The sequence below is a fragment of the Zootoca vivipara genome, chromosome 16, assembly GCF_963506605.1.
Source record: "Zootoca vivipara chromosome 16, rZooViv1.1, whole genome shotgun sequence".
In the NCBI taxonomy this organism is placed as follows: Eukaryota; Metazoa; Chordata; class Lepidosauria; order Squamata; family Lacertidae; genus Zootoca; species Zootoca vivipara.
The window spans coordinates 38,083,885-38,097,964 of record NC_083291.1 but is presented as its reverse complement, the minus strand read 5'-3'; the positions used below and the strand labels follow the sequence as shown (position 1 = coordinate 38,097,964).

The 14,080-nt window shown below is 47.9% G+C and overlaps 1 protein-coding gene across 2 annotated transcripts; it reads right to left on the bottom strand.

Annotated features, from left to right (window-relative positions):
• Positions 1 to 5,419: 5,419 nt before the first annotated feature.
• Positions 5,420 to 9,227, bottom strand: SLC10A3 (solute carrier family 10 member 3). 2 transcript variants are annotated; one of them, XM_035140658.2, is made up of 3 exons: positions 9,166 to 9,225; positions 7,391 to 7,494; positions 5,420 to 7,290 (listed from the first exon to the last, which is right to left on the bottom strand). In XM_035140658.2, exon 3 carries the CDS (start codon positions 7,137 to 7,139, stop codon positions 5,847 to 5,849), a length of 1,293 nt encoding a protein of 430 aa, XP_034996549.1. In that variant the 5' UTR covers positions 7,140 to 7,290; positions 7,391 to 7,494; positions 9,166 to 9,225; the 3' UTR covers positions 5,420 to 5,846. The 2 variants fall into 2 exon arrangements, with proteins under 2 accessions (XP_034996549.1, XP_034996548.1); XM_035140657.2 differs by lacking the exon at positions 7,391 to 7,494 and having other exon boundaries at positions 5,420 to 7,346; positions 9,166 to 9,227.
• Positions 9,228 to 14,080: the final 4,853 nt, after the last annotated feature.

Below are 14,080 nucleotides of genomic sequence, written 5' to 3'. Positions count from 1 at the left end.
CATTTCCACCAAGGCCCCATTGCTCCAACTATGTACATTTGTCATCTACCCTTGGTCTTCCCTGTCTCTTCCATCCTGCCTTTCAAGCCTTGAGCCTTTTGCAGAGTTGTTGTTGTAGAGGACTCATGTCTGCTGTTTATTGAAAAATCACTGATGGAGAAGATCCAAACAGATCTATCCTAAGGAGTGTTGCTGGGTTGCAAGGTGAAGGACCCACCAGTCTCTTGAAGAACTCTGCTGACTTGTAGTCTCTTTTGCTGACACCATCACACATCTATTTCTAGTTGCCATGAGGCAAAGCCATTCCAGCAAATGGAATGGGACAGGGAGTGGAGAAGGGCAGAAGAGACTGCAGCTACAATCTCCTTAATAGCTATGGGTCTCTTAAAGAGACGGGCATCTTCTCTGGGTTGTGATGTGACCTGGCTGGCGATACCACTCCAAAGAACATCTGAGGTAAAGCCCCACCACCTTGAAGTCCGGTTCTTGGAAATTAGCATTACGGTTATATAACTTCCCCCAAAGAAAAGCTTGATGGGGTTTCTTGCAACTTTTACAAATGCATAATAAATGTATTTGCACAAAATGTTTATATTTATGCTTTCGTTTATTGAAAAATCAGAGCTCGGTAGTAGTAGGCTGGGGATTGAGAAAGACTATCAAAGCTCTATGCATGTGAGGAGTACAAGATGAAGAGATTTGTAGAACTATTCTAAAACTATGAGCCACTCCTCCACAATCTATCAGCCATCCACTGGTCATCATCTGATTATGGGATATTCCACATTCATCAGGATTTTAGGAGTGGGTGTAGAATATGGGGAGAGAAGCAGAGTTTTTAATGTGGGCATGCTTCTCTTCAGATAAGAGCCCTCAAATTTCAATAAGAGCCCTCAAATTCCATGTTGGTGACATGCTGCCGGTAAGTCACCAACACTTGCTCCAGTCACTGACTCACCCCTTACACAAATGATCTTTTAGCATAGGGGTGAGGTACGTCTTATCAGGGACCATTAACCTACAGAAGAAAAATCAACGAGGAGCTTTGATTCCCTGTCCCCATGGGTCAGTGGCCAGAGGGACACATTTGAAAACATGAATCAGGTTAGCTGTCAGCCAGTCTGATCATACCTTCAATAAGCTCACCTCATTTAAGAGGCTGTCCAGTGCTCTGAAAGTGCAAACTGGGCCCACTAACACCCAGACTGGGCTGCATGTAAAGGAATCCTGAGAACTGCAGCTTGTCAAGATGCTCTGCCAAGGGTAAACTAAAGTTACCAGGATTTGGGTGTGTGCTTTGAATGTATGGTGTGTACACAGCCCTGACCTGCACTTTCAAAGGTATTCGTCCTGAAATGAGTTGGGCAGTAGTTAAGAACTCACCACCCTTGTAGCTCCCCTGTGTAAATAGCAACAGAGCCATTTACTCCCAATTGCTAATCTAAACATTTTATTTATTTGTAGAAACAGATGCTGATATGGAAATAAATAATAATAATAATAATAATAATAATAATAATAATAATAATAATAAATAAACTTATATGGAACCACTGTTCTTGTGTTAACATAGTCATAGAAACTCCTAAGCCAGGCATCTCCAAACTTCGGCCCTCCAGATGTTTTGGACTACAATTCCCATCTTCCCCGACCACTGGCCCTGTTAGCTAGGGATCATGGGAGTTGTAGGCCAAAACATCTGGAGGGCCGCACTTTGGGGATGCCTGTCCTAAGCCAAACTGACAAATTTCAACCTGCTCTTTTGAATGGCTATCTACACATCACAACCACTAACACTGTGGGAACTAAGAAAGATATCAAAAGGGGGGGAAATGAGCAAAAAGGCCTCATAAAAATTCACCCAAATACTTTTATTCCAACACACGAGGGTCCCCCATCTTCCCTTTCAAGCCCTATCTCATACTTCCCCCCTCACGGGAAGTAGAGGAGTTTAGGGGATATGGAATTTTTCTTTTATCAGCAGGGGTGGGGAAATATTAGTCAACCACTTCTACTTAACAAACCACAATATGGCAGTCCTGCTAGTTCTGCCCCTTCAACAGCCTTCCTTTGGGTACACCTGGCACTCCAGGTGGACTCTACCAAGTGGCCTTAATGCCAGCACTTTTTTCTTTTTAATCTGTGAAGCCTATGTTAATAAAGACATTGCCCAGAAGCTCTTAGGTGAGCAGATTCCAGCTCTGCTACCCAATGGGGCTGCTGAGTGGAGGTGTTGGTAAAATTGATGCAGGCATCCTGGAAGAGCAGCTCTATCTGGGCTGACATGGGATATGCAAGTAGGAGAGAAAAACACGACACCTGACCACAAAGTAGTTATTTCGAGAGTGGAAAGTAACCGTCCCCCAACACCCACCTCTAAGTAATGGAAACAGCCAAGCAAATCGACAAAGATAATGCCCAGCAATGGATTAAATGGACGACTGAATTTGAATTCTATACATCTGGTGCCCTTAGGCAACCCTCATCCACAGCTGCGGAACCGTTATGAACGTCCCGCTAATCCCACAATTTTCATTAGTTGAAACCCCGACCATTTCCAGAATGCATCTATGATACCACTTCTCTTTTTCATTTCACTTCCTCTTCAGAGCTAGATTACAACTCCCGCCACACACAGCCCCAACCATTACTCAAGAGCCTTGTTGGCAGGCCAACGTCAAAATTTACAATGTAATCTTATGCAGAATTACTGTTCATGGGGGACAGGAGGCGGGCAGGTGTGGAGGACTCCCTGGTCCTGAATGGGGTAACTGTGACCCTGAAGGACCAGGTGCGCAGCCTGGGAGTCATTTTGGACTCACAGCTGTCCATGGAGGCGCAGGTCAATTCTGTCCAGGGCAGCTGTTTATCAGCTCCATCTGGTATGCAGGCTGAGACCCTACCTGCCCGCTGACTGTCTTGCCAGAGTGGTGCATGCTCTAGTTATCTCTCGCTTGGACTACTGCAATGCGCTCTATGTGGGGCTACCTTTGAAGGTGACCCAGAAACTAATCCAGAATGCGGCAGCTAGACTGGTGACTGGGAGCGGCCGCCGAGACCACATAACACCGGTCCTGAAAGACCTACATTGGCTCCCAGTACGTTTCCGAGCACAATTCAAAGTGTTGGTGCTGACCTTTAAAGCCCTAAATGGCCTCGGTTCTGTATACCTGAAGGAGCGTCTCCACCCCCATCGTTCTGCCCGGACACGGAGGTCCAGCGCTGAGGGCCTTCTGGCAGTTCCCTCGCTGCGAGAAGCCAAGTTACAGGGAACCAGGCAGAGGGCCTTCTGGGTAGTGGCACCCACTCTGTGGAATGCCCTCCCACCAGAGGTCAAAGAGAACAACAATTACCAGACCTTTAGAAGGCATCTCAAGGCAGCTCTGTTTAGGGAAGCTTTTAATGTTTGATGGATTTCTGTATTTTAATATTTTGTTGGAAGCCGCCCAGAGTGGCTGGGGGAACCCAGCCAGATGGGCGGGGTATAAATAAATTATTATTATTATTATTATGCTTACTCAGAAACAATTCCCACTGAATTTTAATGAGACCTACTCCCTAGTGTGGGTAGGATTGCAAGCATTAGCCGGTACTCATCCTTACAGCCCTATCAAACAATGAAACAAACCATTCCATGAAGAATTTTGGAGCAGAACATGCCTCTCCCCACCAAGAGTAGAACAGAACAGGCCTCTCCCTACCTCTCCTGAATACTTACAACACAGGATTAGCTCCCAGTTGTGGGTGTGTGGGTGTGTCCTACTTTACTCTATTCCAGGCATGTCAAACCTGCGGCCCTCCAGATGTTTTGGCCTACAACTCCCATGATCCCTAGCTAGCAGGACCAGTGGTTGGGGAAGATGGGAATTGTAGTCCAAAACATCTGGAGGGCCGCAGGTTTGACATGCCTGCTCTATTCTTTGCTTGATTGTTAATCCATCTCCAGCGCTGTCCCCCCAACCAGGCAGTGCAGGGCAGGGGGAGGGGGGTGATGAAAAGGAAAGTGGTCCTTAAAATGGATTTGGGGCCATAGTTGAAAAAGTAGACTGGACTCTTAAGCTGACAGGTGGGAAGGGCAGTTTAATAGTAGTAAAGTCACTGTTTCCCTCTGGCACAAGATCAAACACCTTTAATTGAGACACCCAACCGCAGCAAACGATCACTGCCCTCAGAACAAACTGTGCTGGATGAGAGAACTGGGCACAAATGCCCCGTGTGATATGCCAGACATAGCCAGCCTGGAAATAGTGAAAGGCAGCAGACTGTGATCTCTACTCAGCAGGCATTCTGCAAGAGTAGCGAGAGCTAAAGTTGAACTAGCTCAGAGGTGCCCAATGTGTGGTTTTCCCACTGTTGTTGGACTTTAGCTCCCTTCATCTCTGACCATTGGCCATGCTGGAGCCGGAGGCCAACAGGTTAGTGCCTGCTGGACTAGGAGGATATTGAATGTTGATGCAGCAGGCCAGAGGCAGAGTAGCTTTTGTTCAGACTGCTGAGAGATAGCACAGTCTGCATATACTCTTCCTCATTGCCTCCATTTAAAAAACTTGTTTAACGGTGCAAAAACATTAATAAGAAATTTGTTTATCAGAGGCAACAGTAGAGAGGATGCATATATATTCTTACACACACTTATGCACACACAGGGAGGGAGACAGAGAGACAGACTACAAGGCCCCTCTCATATTCCCTGTAATTCTCTGAAGAAAACTATCACCCAACTCCAAACTTTTTTTAAAGGTAAAGCTAAAGGGACCCCTGATCATTAGGTCCAGTTGCAGATGACTCTGGGGTTGCGGCGCAGCGCTCATCTTGCTTTACTGGCCGAGGGAGCCGGTGTACAGCTTCCGGGTCATGTGGCCAGCATGACTAAGCTGCTTCTGGCGAACCAGAGCAGCGCACGGAAACGCTGTTTACCTTCCTGTCGGAGCGGTACCTATTTATCTACTTGGACTTTGACGTGCTTTAGAACTGCTAGGTGGGCAGGAGCTGTGAGCCAAACAACGGGAGCTCACCCCGTCACAGGTATTCGAACCGCCAACCTTCTGATTGGCAAGCCCTAGGCTCTGTGGTTTAGACCACAGCGCCACCCGCTTCATTATTTTTACTTCATTATATAAAAAGAAAAGGTAGCTATCTCGGTCTATAGGAAATAATAATCAAAAATCCACAGTTGGGCAACACCTTTATTGGTTGGCCGTAATAAAAGGCATCACACAAGTGTGGATTTTGGAGTTTTTATTTGTTTCTGACATTTTCACCCAAGCCTTCAAGCACATTTCAGGGGCACTAGCTTTTTTAAAAAAATGTGAAAAAAAATCCTTCTAGCCTGCCTCCACGTCTGCCCATCACTCCACAAAGCCCCATTTCTGCAGCTCCTGGAAGGAAATAATAATAAGAGAGACAGCCACACAGAACATATTATCTCTTTCATTTTATTCAAACCCTGTATCCCTGGTGAATGGGAGAGAAGAAATGGGTCAGTTCCACCCCACCCACCCCCATCTTCCACCTCACATACAGTACAGCTCTAGCTCTATGCTCCAGAGGCACCACTCGCTGCGTAGAAAAACAAGTAGACAAGAAAAAAAGAAAACAAAAAGGCCATATGATATGGATTCCTAACACACAAGCAACCTCTGGGACGTGTGTGCTTCTCACTTCAAAGGGCCCCTTTGGTACCCAAGCCACCCCTTGAAAGGTTGAGAGGCCTTGGAATCCACACCCCAGCGAGGGGGGAAAGCGCCCCAAGACCAGCTTCTAAGGCCTATGGTATCCGTCTCTTCTTGCAGGCCAAGCCAATGTTTTGACATCTTTGGTATCTGCCTCCCCTCACCCAGGGGCACTCAGGAGCCAGCAGAACAGAGTCTGTTGTATGCCAGGTTCCCCAAAACCAGCAACAACATCTCTGAAGTGCTGCTCAGGGCCACAATGAAAGGAGCCTGCGAGGCAAAGTCAGCCTGGGCCCGCTGGAAGGAGAGCTGCAGCACAGCCAGAGCCAGCAGGCTGTTCTGTACCCCAACCTCAATACTAACCGTCCGGCGCTGTGGCCCAGGCAGCGCTAAGCACCAAGCTAGCAAGTAGCCCAACAGCAGGCCAAAGAGGGGCACAGTCACGCCCGCCAGCACAATCGGGGCCTGCACATTCGCCAGGATAAAGGCGCCCATGTGGTACGCCATGAAGAGCCCTCCTACAATGAGGGTGAAGCTGAACGGCTTGATCAGGAGCAGCAGGAGGCGGGCGAGGCGCGGCAGCTTGCACTTGACCAACATGCCAGTGGAGATGGGCACAGCGATGAAGAGCAGGGTGACAAAGATCTTGAGGAAGGGGACGTGGAGAGTCTCGTGGGCACCCAGCAACCAACCGTAGAACGTCGAGGAGAGTGGCATCAGCCCTGTGGCTGCAATTGTGGACAGGAGGGTCATAGAGATGGCCACAGTGACGTCGCCACCCAGCAGCAGACTGTACAGGTAGCCGCCGCCACCACCAGGCGAAGAGCAAGAAATGACCAGTCCCAAGGCCAGCGGCTTAGGCAAGGAGAAGGCCACAGACATGAGGTAGCCGTACAGCGGCATGACCACAAACTGGCCTAGTATGCCTAGCATGACCGGGTGGGGCTGGCGCACCAGGTTCCACAGAACCTCAACCTCCACCTTGCAGCCAAATGCACATTTGTTGAGGAAGATGAGAGGCAGGAGAGCATAGAGGATGGGGTTCTCAGAGAAGTGGCTCAGCCCCGACGACGCCACCGGCTCTGGAGCGCTGACACGGATCTGGAAATCGGCTTTCTCGATAAGTCGGTTCTGCTCCAGCAACTGCAGCTGGAGCGGAGCTAGGCCAGCCAAGCTGGACTGAAACCCAACCATAAAGCCTCCTCCCCAGGAGGCACTGACGTTCTCAATGGCAACAACAGTAGGTTCCAGAGATTCCACGCTCAGCCAAGCGTTGGGCCCCGAATAGCGGCAGGAAACCAGCAAGACACCACGGCTGTGTGCAGGGAAGTCAAATTCCAACGCTGTCCCGTCCCCCACACTAAGGTAAGGGCTGTCAACAGTTGCTCCCTGAGCCCAACCAGCCACCAGCAGGTGGAGAAAGAAGAGGGCTGCTCCACCCATGGCACAGCTGGCTGGCAAAGTCATGTAGAGGACTCATTCCATGCAGAACTTTTTTCCCTCTCCAGCATGGACAAAACATGGATTCACTGGGCAGGGGTCATTCTCCTTTCGGGCTCAGGTCCATGGGCACCCTCTGCTGATGCAACAGTGAAGTGATGGTGCAGAAGCATTCAACCTAATCAGGGAGTGGAAAGGGAGGCAGAGTGTTCAAGCACACTGCACAGTGTTCACCTACAAGGAAATAAACATTGGATAATTCTTAGAGGCACACACACCGTGACCAAGTGAATCACTCCATCTGATCTCCTAATCCAGGGTTCAGCAAACTTTTTCAGCAGGGGGCCGGTCCACTGTCCCTCAGACGTTGTGGGGGGCCGGACTATATTTTGGAAAGAAAAAAAAGAATGAATTCCTATGCCCCACAAATAACCCAGAGATGCATTTTAAATAAAAGGACATAGAAACTCATGTAAAAACACGCTGATTCCCGAACCGTTTGCCTACCCATGTCCTAACCCAGGCATCCCCAAACTGTGGCCCTCCAGATGTTTTGGCCTACAACTCCCATGATCCATAGCTAACAGGACCAGTGGTCGGGGAAGAAGGGAATTGTAGTCCAAAACATCTGGAGGGCCGAAGTTTGGGGATACCTAACAAAGAGGGCTCTCATTCATTTGACCCTAAGGCAGGAAGGGCCACAAAGTGGGTGCTAAGACAATGAGCATGGCCAGGAAACCCCATCTGGGGGCAATTTCACAGGCTGGCTTGCATAAGGGAGGGTGGATGACATAATCAGGATTACGAGAGGGGCAGAGGGATTGCCAGAGTGCTCCCAGTCTATTCACCCCTTTGCTCAACAGAGGCTAATCCAACAAAAAGGCAAGCCAGGCAACCCGCTGGGGCACCCAAATTCCAGGGGTGCCTGCCCCAGATAGCTAAACAATGGTATGAGGAAGAGCCTGCCTGCACTTTCAAGCTAGGCAGCAGCCCAGCAACCCTCAGAGCTTCATTGGCTGCCCTGTGTTAAAGGTAAAGATGGGCATAACAACCAGTGTGTCAACATTTTAACTTGCCTAGGGCAGCAATAATACACGGGGCAGCCCCACATTTATCTTTTCTTAAAAACCTTACAAGGAAGTATGTTTCCTCCCTTTTAAATTCAGCAGATAGTTTTAAAAAGAGAGAACCTTGCTACTTCCCCTATGCAGAGAAAGACTAAACAATGATTTCTCCTGCCTTTCCGTCTCAGGGTTGTTTTAAATAGCACCAGGCTTGCCATAAATGTACTTGCTCTAGGTGTGTTCCATTTGTTTTGACTTGCCCTCCTACAATTTCCCTTTATATTTGAGGTGTGCATGTTTAAGCTGCTCTTTCCAGGCCTGAAGTGTTTCTAACTCCTCAAACATTTTTAAAGCCCACGAGGGCAAGGGGTTTCCCACAGGACTTGACCCATTGCACTCCCGCACTCAGTCAATGGCCCCTTTGGAAGAGGAAGGGCGCGCGTGTGAGCGAGAAAGAGGAAGGGAGATGAAGGGGAGAAGGAGGCACAGGGCACGAGCAGCCCACCCGCTTTGCTCTCCTCCTTCCCCTGCAGTTCAGCTGAGTCACTTCTCTCTTCAAGCCATAAACACCTGTTGGGAAAGAGCCCGCTGGCCACAAAACTTGCTTTCTCTCTCTTTCTTAGGCAAGAGGAAAAGCTCGCAGCCCTCTCGCAACACTTTGCTCCAAACCGATTTCCACTTTCCCAGAAAGGGAGGCGGCCCGTCCCTTCACCCCCTCTCAGTGCATCCTCTTATATCCCTCCCTCCCCTACCCCCTCCAAAAAACCCGCTACACAAGTCTTACCAAAGAAAGACCCCCCCCAAAGTCAGCAACGATCCAACAAGTGCATTGGGCAGCTGCCCCCCGCGTGCCCCCTCTCCCGATTATCTCTCCAGCCGTCAATTAAATAAGTCCTCTGCAAAGGAGCGCTTAGGGAAGCCGCGATCCTCAGCCCGAAAATCTGCCCTGGTCTGACCCCTCCGCCTCTATCTCGCTCCCACCGCCTCACCTGCCGCTGCCGCCGCCCCAGAGCTGAACTCCGCCGCTGGATTTGGTTGCGTTCTCCTTCCTTCCTTCCTTCCTTCCTTCCTTCCTTCCTCTCCGACTCCGCCCCCCGGGGGTGGCGACGCATCACAATCATAGCCACGCCCACACCAACTGAATGCGAATTCATGGCAGGATCAACCCGTGAGTTTAGCAGGGCATGCTGGGATTTGTAGTCTCCCCCGCAAAAATAATAATATTTAGGCTCAGAGAATAACAGGGAAAACACTTCGGATCTGGTATAAGCAAGAAGAATTCCTTGCCATGCGCTGGTTGGTTGGCTTGTGTGTATGTGTGCGTTTTTAAATCTCAGATAGCAGCAGTCGGCATTAAATTCTGTGCTCGATTAATAGGATCATAGGGGCACTCCGTGTTCTGATTGGAGGAAGTGGACAACCACGTCTGTCCTAAATGGGAGATTAATAGTTACATTCTGCTCCGTTTAGCAAAAACCCTTTGCCTGGTTGGCTGGATCAGAAACTCGCTGAACGCTGATTGGAAGAAACGGATGCACTCCACCGCTAACTATCTCAATGGGATTAGGCGGTGATGTGATGGAAAGGATTATGCTCATCCTTTTATTCGATTGGGCAATTTAAAGGCCTTCTATCCTCGGATTGATGGGATTGGGAGGCTTTTTGCTCTGCTGGGATTACGGATTCACTTGTATCAATTAAAAGCATTTAGTTAGAGTATTTCCTGTGCTCAAGCAGAGGGTTTGGATTATTATTTTTGTTCAGGGATGATGAGAGGGAGGACTTTAATAATTGTTCCCTGTGTGCAATGTTGTGGGGAAGATATACTGTAAATGCAAAGAAGAAGACCAAAAAGCAAGCAGAGTCCTCACAATGCCCTTTCCTGTCAGCTCAGTAACAATATGACACCAGAGGATGTGCTAAGCAGAGGTGGATAGAAAAGAATGGATGGAACTTAATATTTAGGATTTGGGATAGCTCAGTTGGTAGAACATGAAACTATTAATCTTAGGGTTTGAGCCCCACATTCAGCAAAAAGATTCCTGCATTGCACAGGTTGGAGTAGATTATCCTGGGGCCCTTCCAACTCTACGATTCTCTGTGATTTATATACCACTTCAGATGGTTCAAAGCACTTTACTCATCATGTCTTTTGCAATACTGTACGTATTTACCTGGGCGTTATCCCTATTTTACTAAACAGGGCTTGCTTCTAAATATACAGTATATGAAATAGGATTGTACTAGTGGTATTCGCCACAAAACTGTATCATTTTAACTAGCTAAATTGTGTACCTCAGGGGTGGCCAACTCTCAAGTGACTGTGATCTACTCACAGTTAAAAACTGGCAGTGATCTACCCCCCCCCCTTTTTAGGGGGGGGGTTCAGGTCAAGGTTGTTTGTGCTTTTTTAAGGAACAAAAGCCCTGCTTTTTGGGTTTCAGGTGAAAGAGTTGTTGAGCTCTTTTTAGGGAGGGGAAAGCCCCGTTTTTGGGGGGTGCAGTGATAAAATGTTAAGCTCTTTTTAGCCGAGCAAAGTTGTTAAACTTCTATGGAGGGGGAGCCAGTGATCTACCAGTGATCTACCACAGACACCCAGTGATCTACCGGTAGATCACGATATACCTGTTGGATTTGCCTGGTGTACTTCATTGCAAACTGCCACATTAAAGTGGAACAAATGGCGCTTGATAACAATGGAGGTTTTTTCGAAACACATGGTTTACTTGTCTGTCTTTTAAAAATCATAACATCTGTAGGGATTATGATTGGGGCTGCAACCATAATTTTCTTCTTGCTTTATAGTCCCATCTCAAGATACTTCCCTCCTGCTTTGTAGTCTCATCACCTATTCAAAGCTCCTATTATTAGGCCTTCAAAAGATGTAACAAGTATAGCAATTTAACCACCTTAATGACTGCCAAGCTTTATTGCTGCAATTCTAGTCTTTGTGCATCTGAGTACCAGTCACTGGGGAAGAACTGCAGGAGAGGGTGATTGCCCTCATCCCCTTGTTATAGGACTGGGGGCAGTGGTGGTCTGGATATCCTCTGTGGGCAGAGGCATACCTAGGCTCCCTTGTGCCCTTGGCAAGGAACTGCATTGGTACTCACACACACACACACACACACACACACACACACACACACACACGATCATGTGCACCTTTGGCAAGATGTTTTGGTGTGGAGAGATGTGATTTTTGCCCCCTTTCCTGGGTGGGGGCCAACCTAGTGGACCCCTAGGTACGACCCTGTCTGTAGGTTCCCTCCAGGCCTGTAGGTTTATATCTGTAGAATCATAGAATCCAACCCCCTGCCGAGCAGGAAACATGTATTCTGAAGAAAGAAAGGCTACTAAAGTAGTCAAACCAGTCTCTTAATACCGTAGCTCTAGCCAGGCTTGTTTAGCTTCTCTTTGCATGACTAAGAAGTCCAAGTGACTGATTTGCTGCATAAACTGTGACTGGAGATGCTTTCAGAAGCTGAGCAAAAAGTGGGCAGGTTCCCTGCTGCCGCCCCACCCATGAGGTGATATCAGTGAAAGTCGGAGGAGAGTAGATAATCAGCTAGGTCAGTTTTCTGGAAGTCTGGAAACTTAAATGGTGGAGCATGATCTGTTGGGAGTGCTAATGCTGTGAACCTTTCCATCTTATACTCAACCTGTAGATGTGCATAAATAAAACCATGTACTATAAAGATGTGTCTCTAGCATCCTTAATTCTAAGGGTAACAAACTCAAGGTGTGTATTGGTATCCCTAAGATCTCTCACCACTCAGGAGTTTAGCCTGCATGTAAAACCCCACTTGTGGACTTCCCAAAGGCAGAGCTGTTGCTACGGGGAGGCTAGCCAGGTTTTTTTTTTGCCCTGGGTGAAGCCTCCAGAGGGATTCTATTGAGGCTCCCAGCCTGTGTGTGTGTGTGCAAATGCACATGGGTGGGTGGGTGTTCCAAACAGGGTCTTTGACTCAGGTGAAATAAAGCCTAGTTTCACCCTCTGCCAAAGGTGGTCATTGTGGAGACAGGATGCCAGCTTACATAGGCCTTGGGTCTGATCCATAGCTGTCAAGTTCTCCCTTTTCTCATGAGGAAGCCTATTCAGCATAAGGGAATTTCCCTTAAAAAAAGGGAGAACCTGACAGCTATGGTCTGATCAAGGTTGGTTCTTCTTATGTATTTTGTCTGCATGGTAATGATCACTGTAATTGTGAGCAAAGATGGGGGACTCCGGTGGGCCAAAACAGATATACTTTTTAAAAATAAAGTTCCCTCCTCATTATTGCTTTCAGGGAAAGGAGGCAGGGGAACAAAAGGAATATTACCATGCAGACAAAATACTTCGATCCATTGCTTGTTGCTGCCCACTCAGAAGTCACAAAGCTGCAACAAAGCCCAGCTGTGGGAGAATACCACCAAGAACATGTCAATAGCAAAATGTGTGAGGGGACAGAGAGTGGGAGACAGCTTGGGGTGCCTTGAACACCCTAGAGCCTGTGGCCAGTCTTGGAAAGCAGAATTGAGAAACCCCTGGTCAAATCCCAGGAGAGCTCCTATCAGTAGATCAACTGTTCTAGGGATTCGATGTGCCAGTTGTCCAACTCAATACAAGGCAGCTCCTTCTCTCCAGTGTGCTTACTTTGGTCACTGACACCAGCAGAAGGCAGAGCGAGCTCCATTGGTAAATCTCTGGGTGAGAAGTTGGCAAGGTTTCTGACTCCCTATTGTTTAACAGTAACAACAATGGATTTTTGTATGGAAGGACTGTGAGCTCAGCTCAGTTCTGGCACTTAAACGAAATCCATTTGTTCAGCGCTGGCCCACAACCAGCATGTTCTTAATTCTGTTTTTTGCACCAGGCTCCACTGGCCATGAGACATGATCCTGTGTCTTGCTCCTCTGGTGCATCTTGATTTCCTGCAGCTCAAGGAGCTTGTCTAAGTTCTCTTCCTGAAACCATTCCCATTCCACCAGGAATTTATTGCACAAGGCATGGCATGGTAGGTATTGTTTCTTTACTAACGAGAACTGACTGCAAATCTGTGCCTTAGATGACCATAAGTATGTGAAGAGCATACTTTCCAGCGGCAAGTGATTGACCCAGGTCAGCCTTCCACAACTTGGTACCCCCAGAGATCATTGGGCTACAACTCCCATCATTGCTGGTCACTATTCAGTTGGGAGGTGGAGTCCAAAACATCTGGAGGACTCCAGGCTGGTGAAGGCTGCCCCAGGTACTTGGCAATACTTGAAAGAATGGCTACCTATGGATCCAGAAGAATCCCCATCCCAGGCAGGCAAACTTCTTCTGTAGGTACTCTGTCCGAGGACACCTTTTGCTCTCTTGTTCAACAAGGCAAAAGTGATTAGTTTAAGCTAGTCTTCCCTAAATGCTCTATTAAAACTGCACAACAGCCAGCCCAGCTTTTATGGACATGATCCAAGGAAAAACTACATGTGTCTAAAAACGTGTCAAGGGGCCACTATTTTTAAGAAAAAGCAGCTGCTGATCTGGATTGGGACCCCAGTATTATTATTATTAAAATTGCATATTGCTCTTCATCTGTAGATCTCAGGGCAGTTCACAAGGTCCCATGCCAGTTTCCTAACCTATGTCACCTTCCTCAGCAGCTATTTATCCTCAATGGTGCCAATGAATGCAAGCAGCACCTTTGAGGGCAAGGTGATGTTGAGAAAAAAACTGATATGATAAGAAGCGAATACTGAAATGGGGCAGTGGCTACTTTTTCTTCAACATAAGTGGCTAGTTGAAGCTTTTTTAAAAACAAGTGTGAGTAAAATGCAGTTTAGCCCTTCAGCACAGAGACACAGGTATGTCCCAAGTCCCAAGCGTCAGGGTGATTGTGAGATTGGTAGAAGTGCTTCCCCCTTCCGGACGTTGCTCCC

Coding starts and splice junctions, on each gene's coding strand:
- SLC10A3 (XM_035140657.2), bottom strand. CDS start 7,139: ATGACTTTGCCAGCCAGCTGTGCCATGGGTGGAGCAGCCCTCTTCTTT.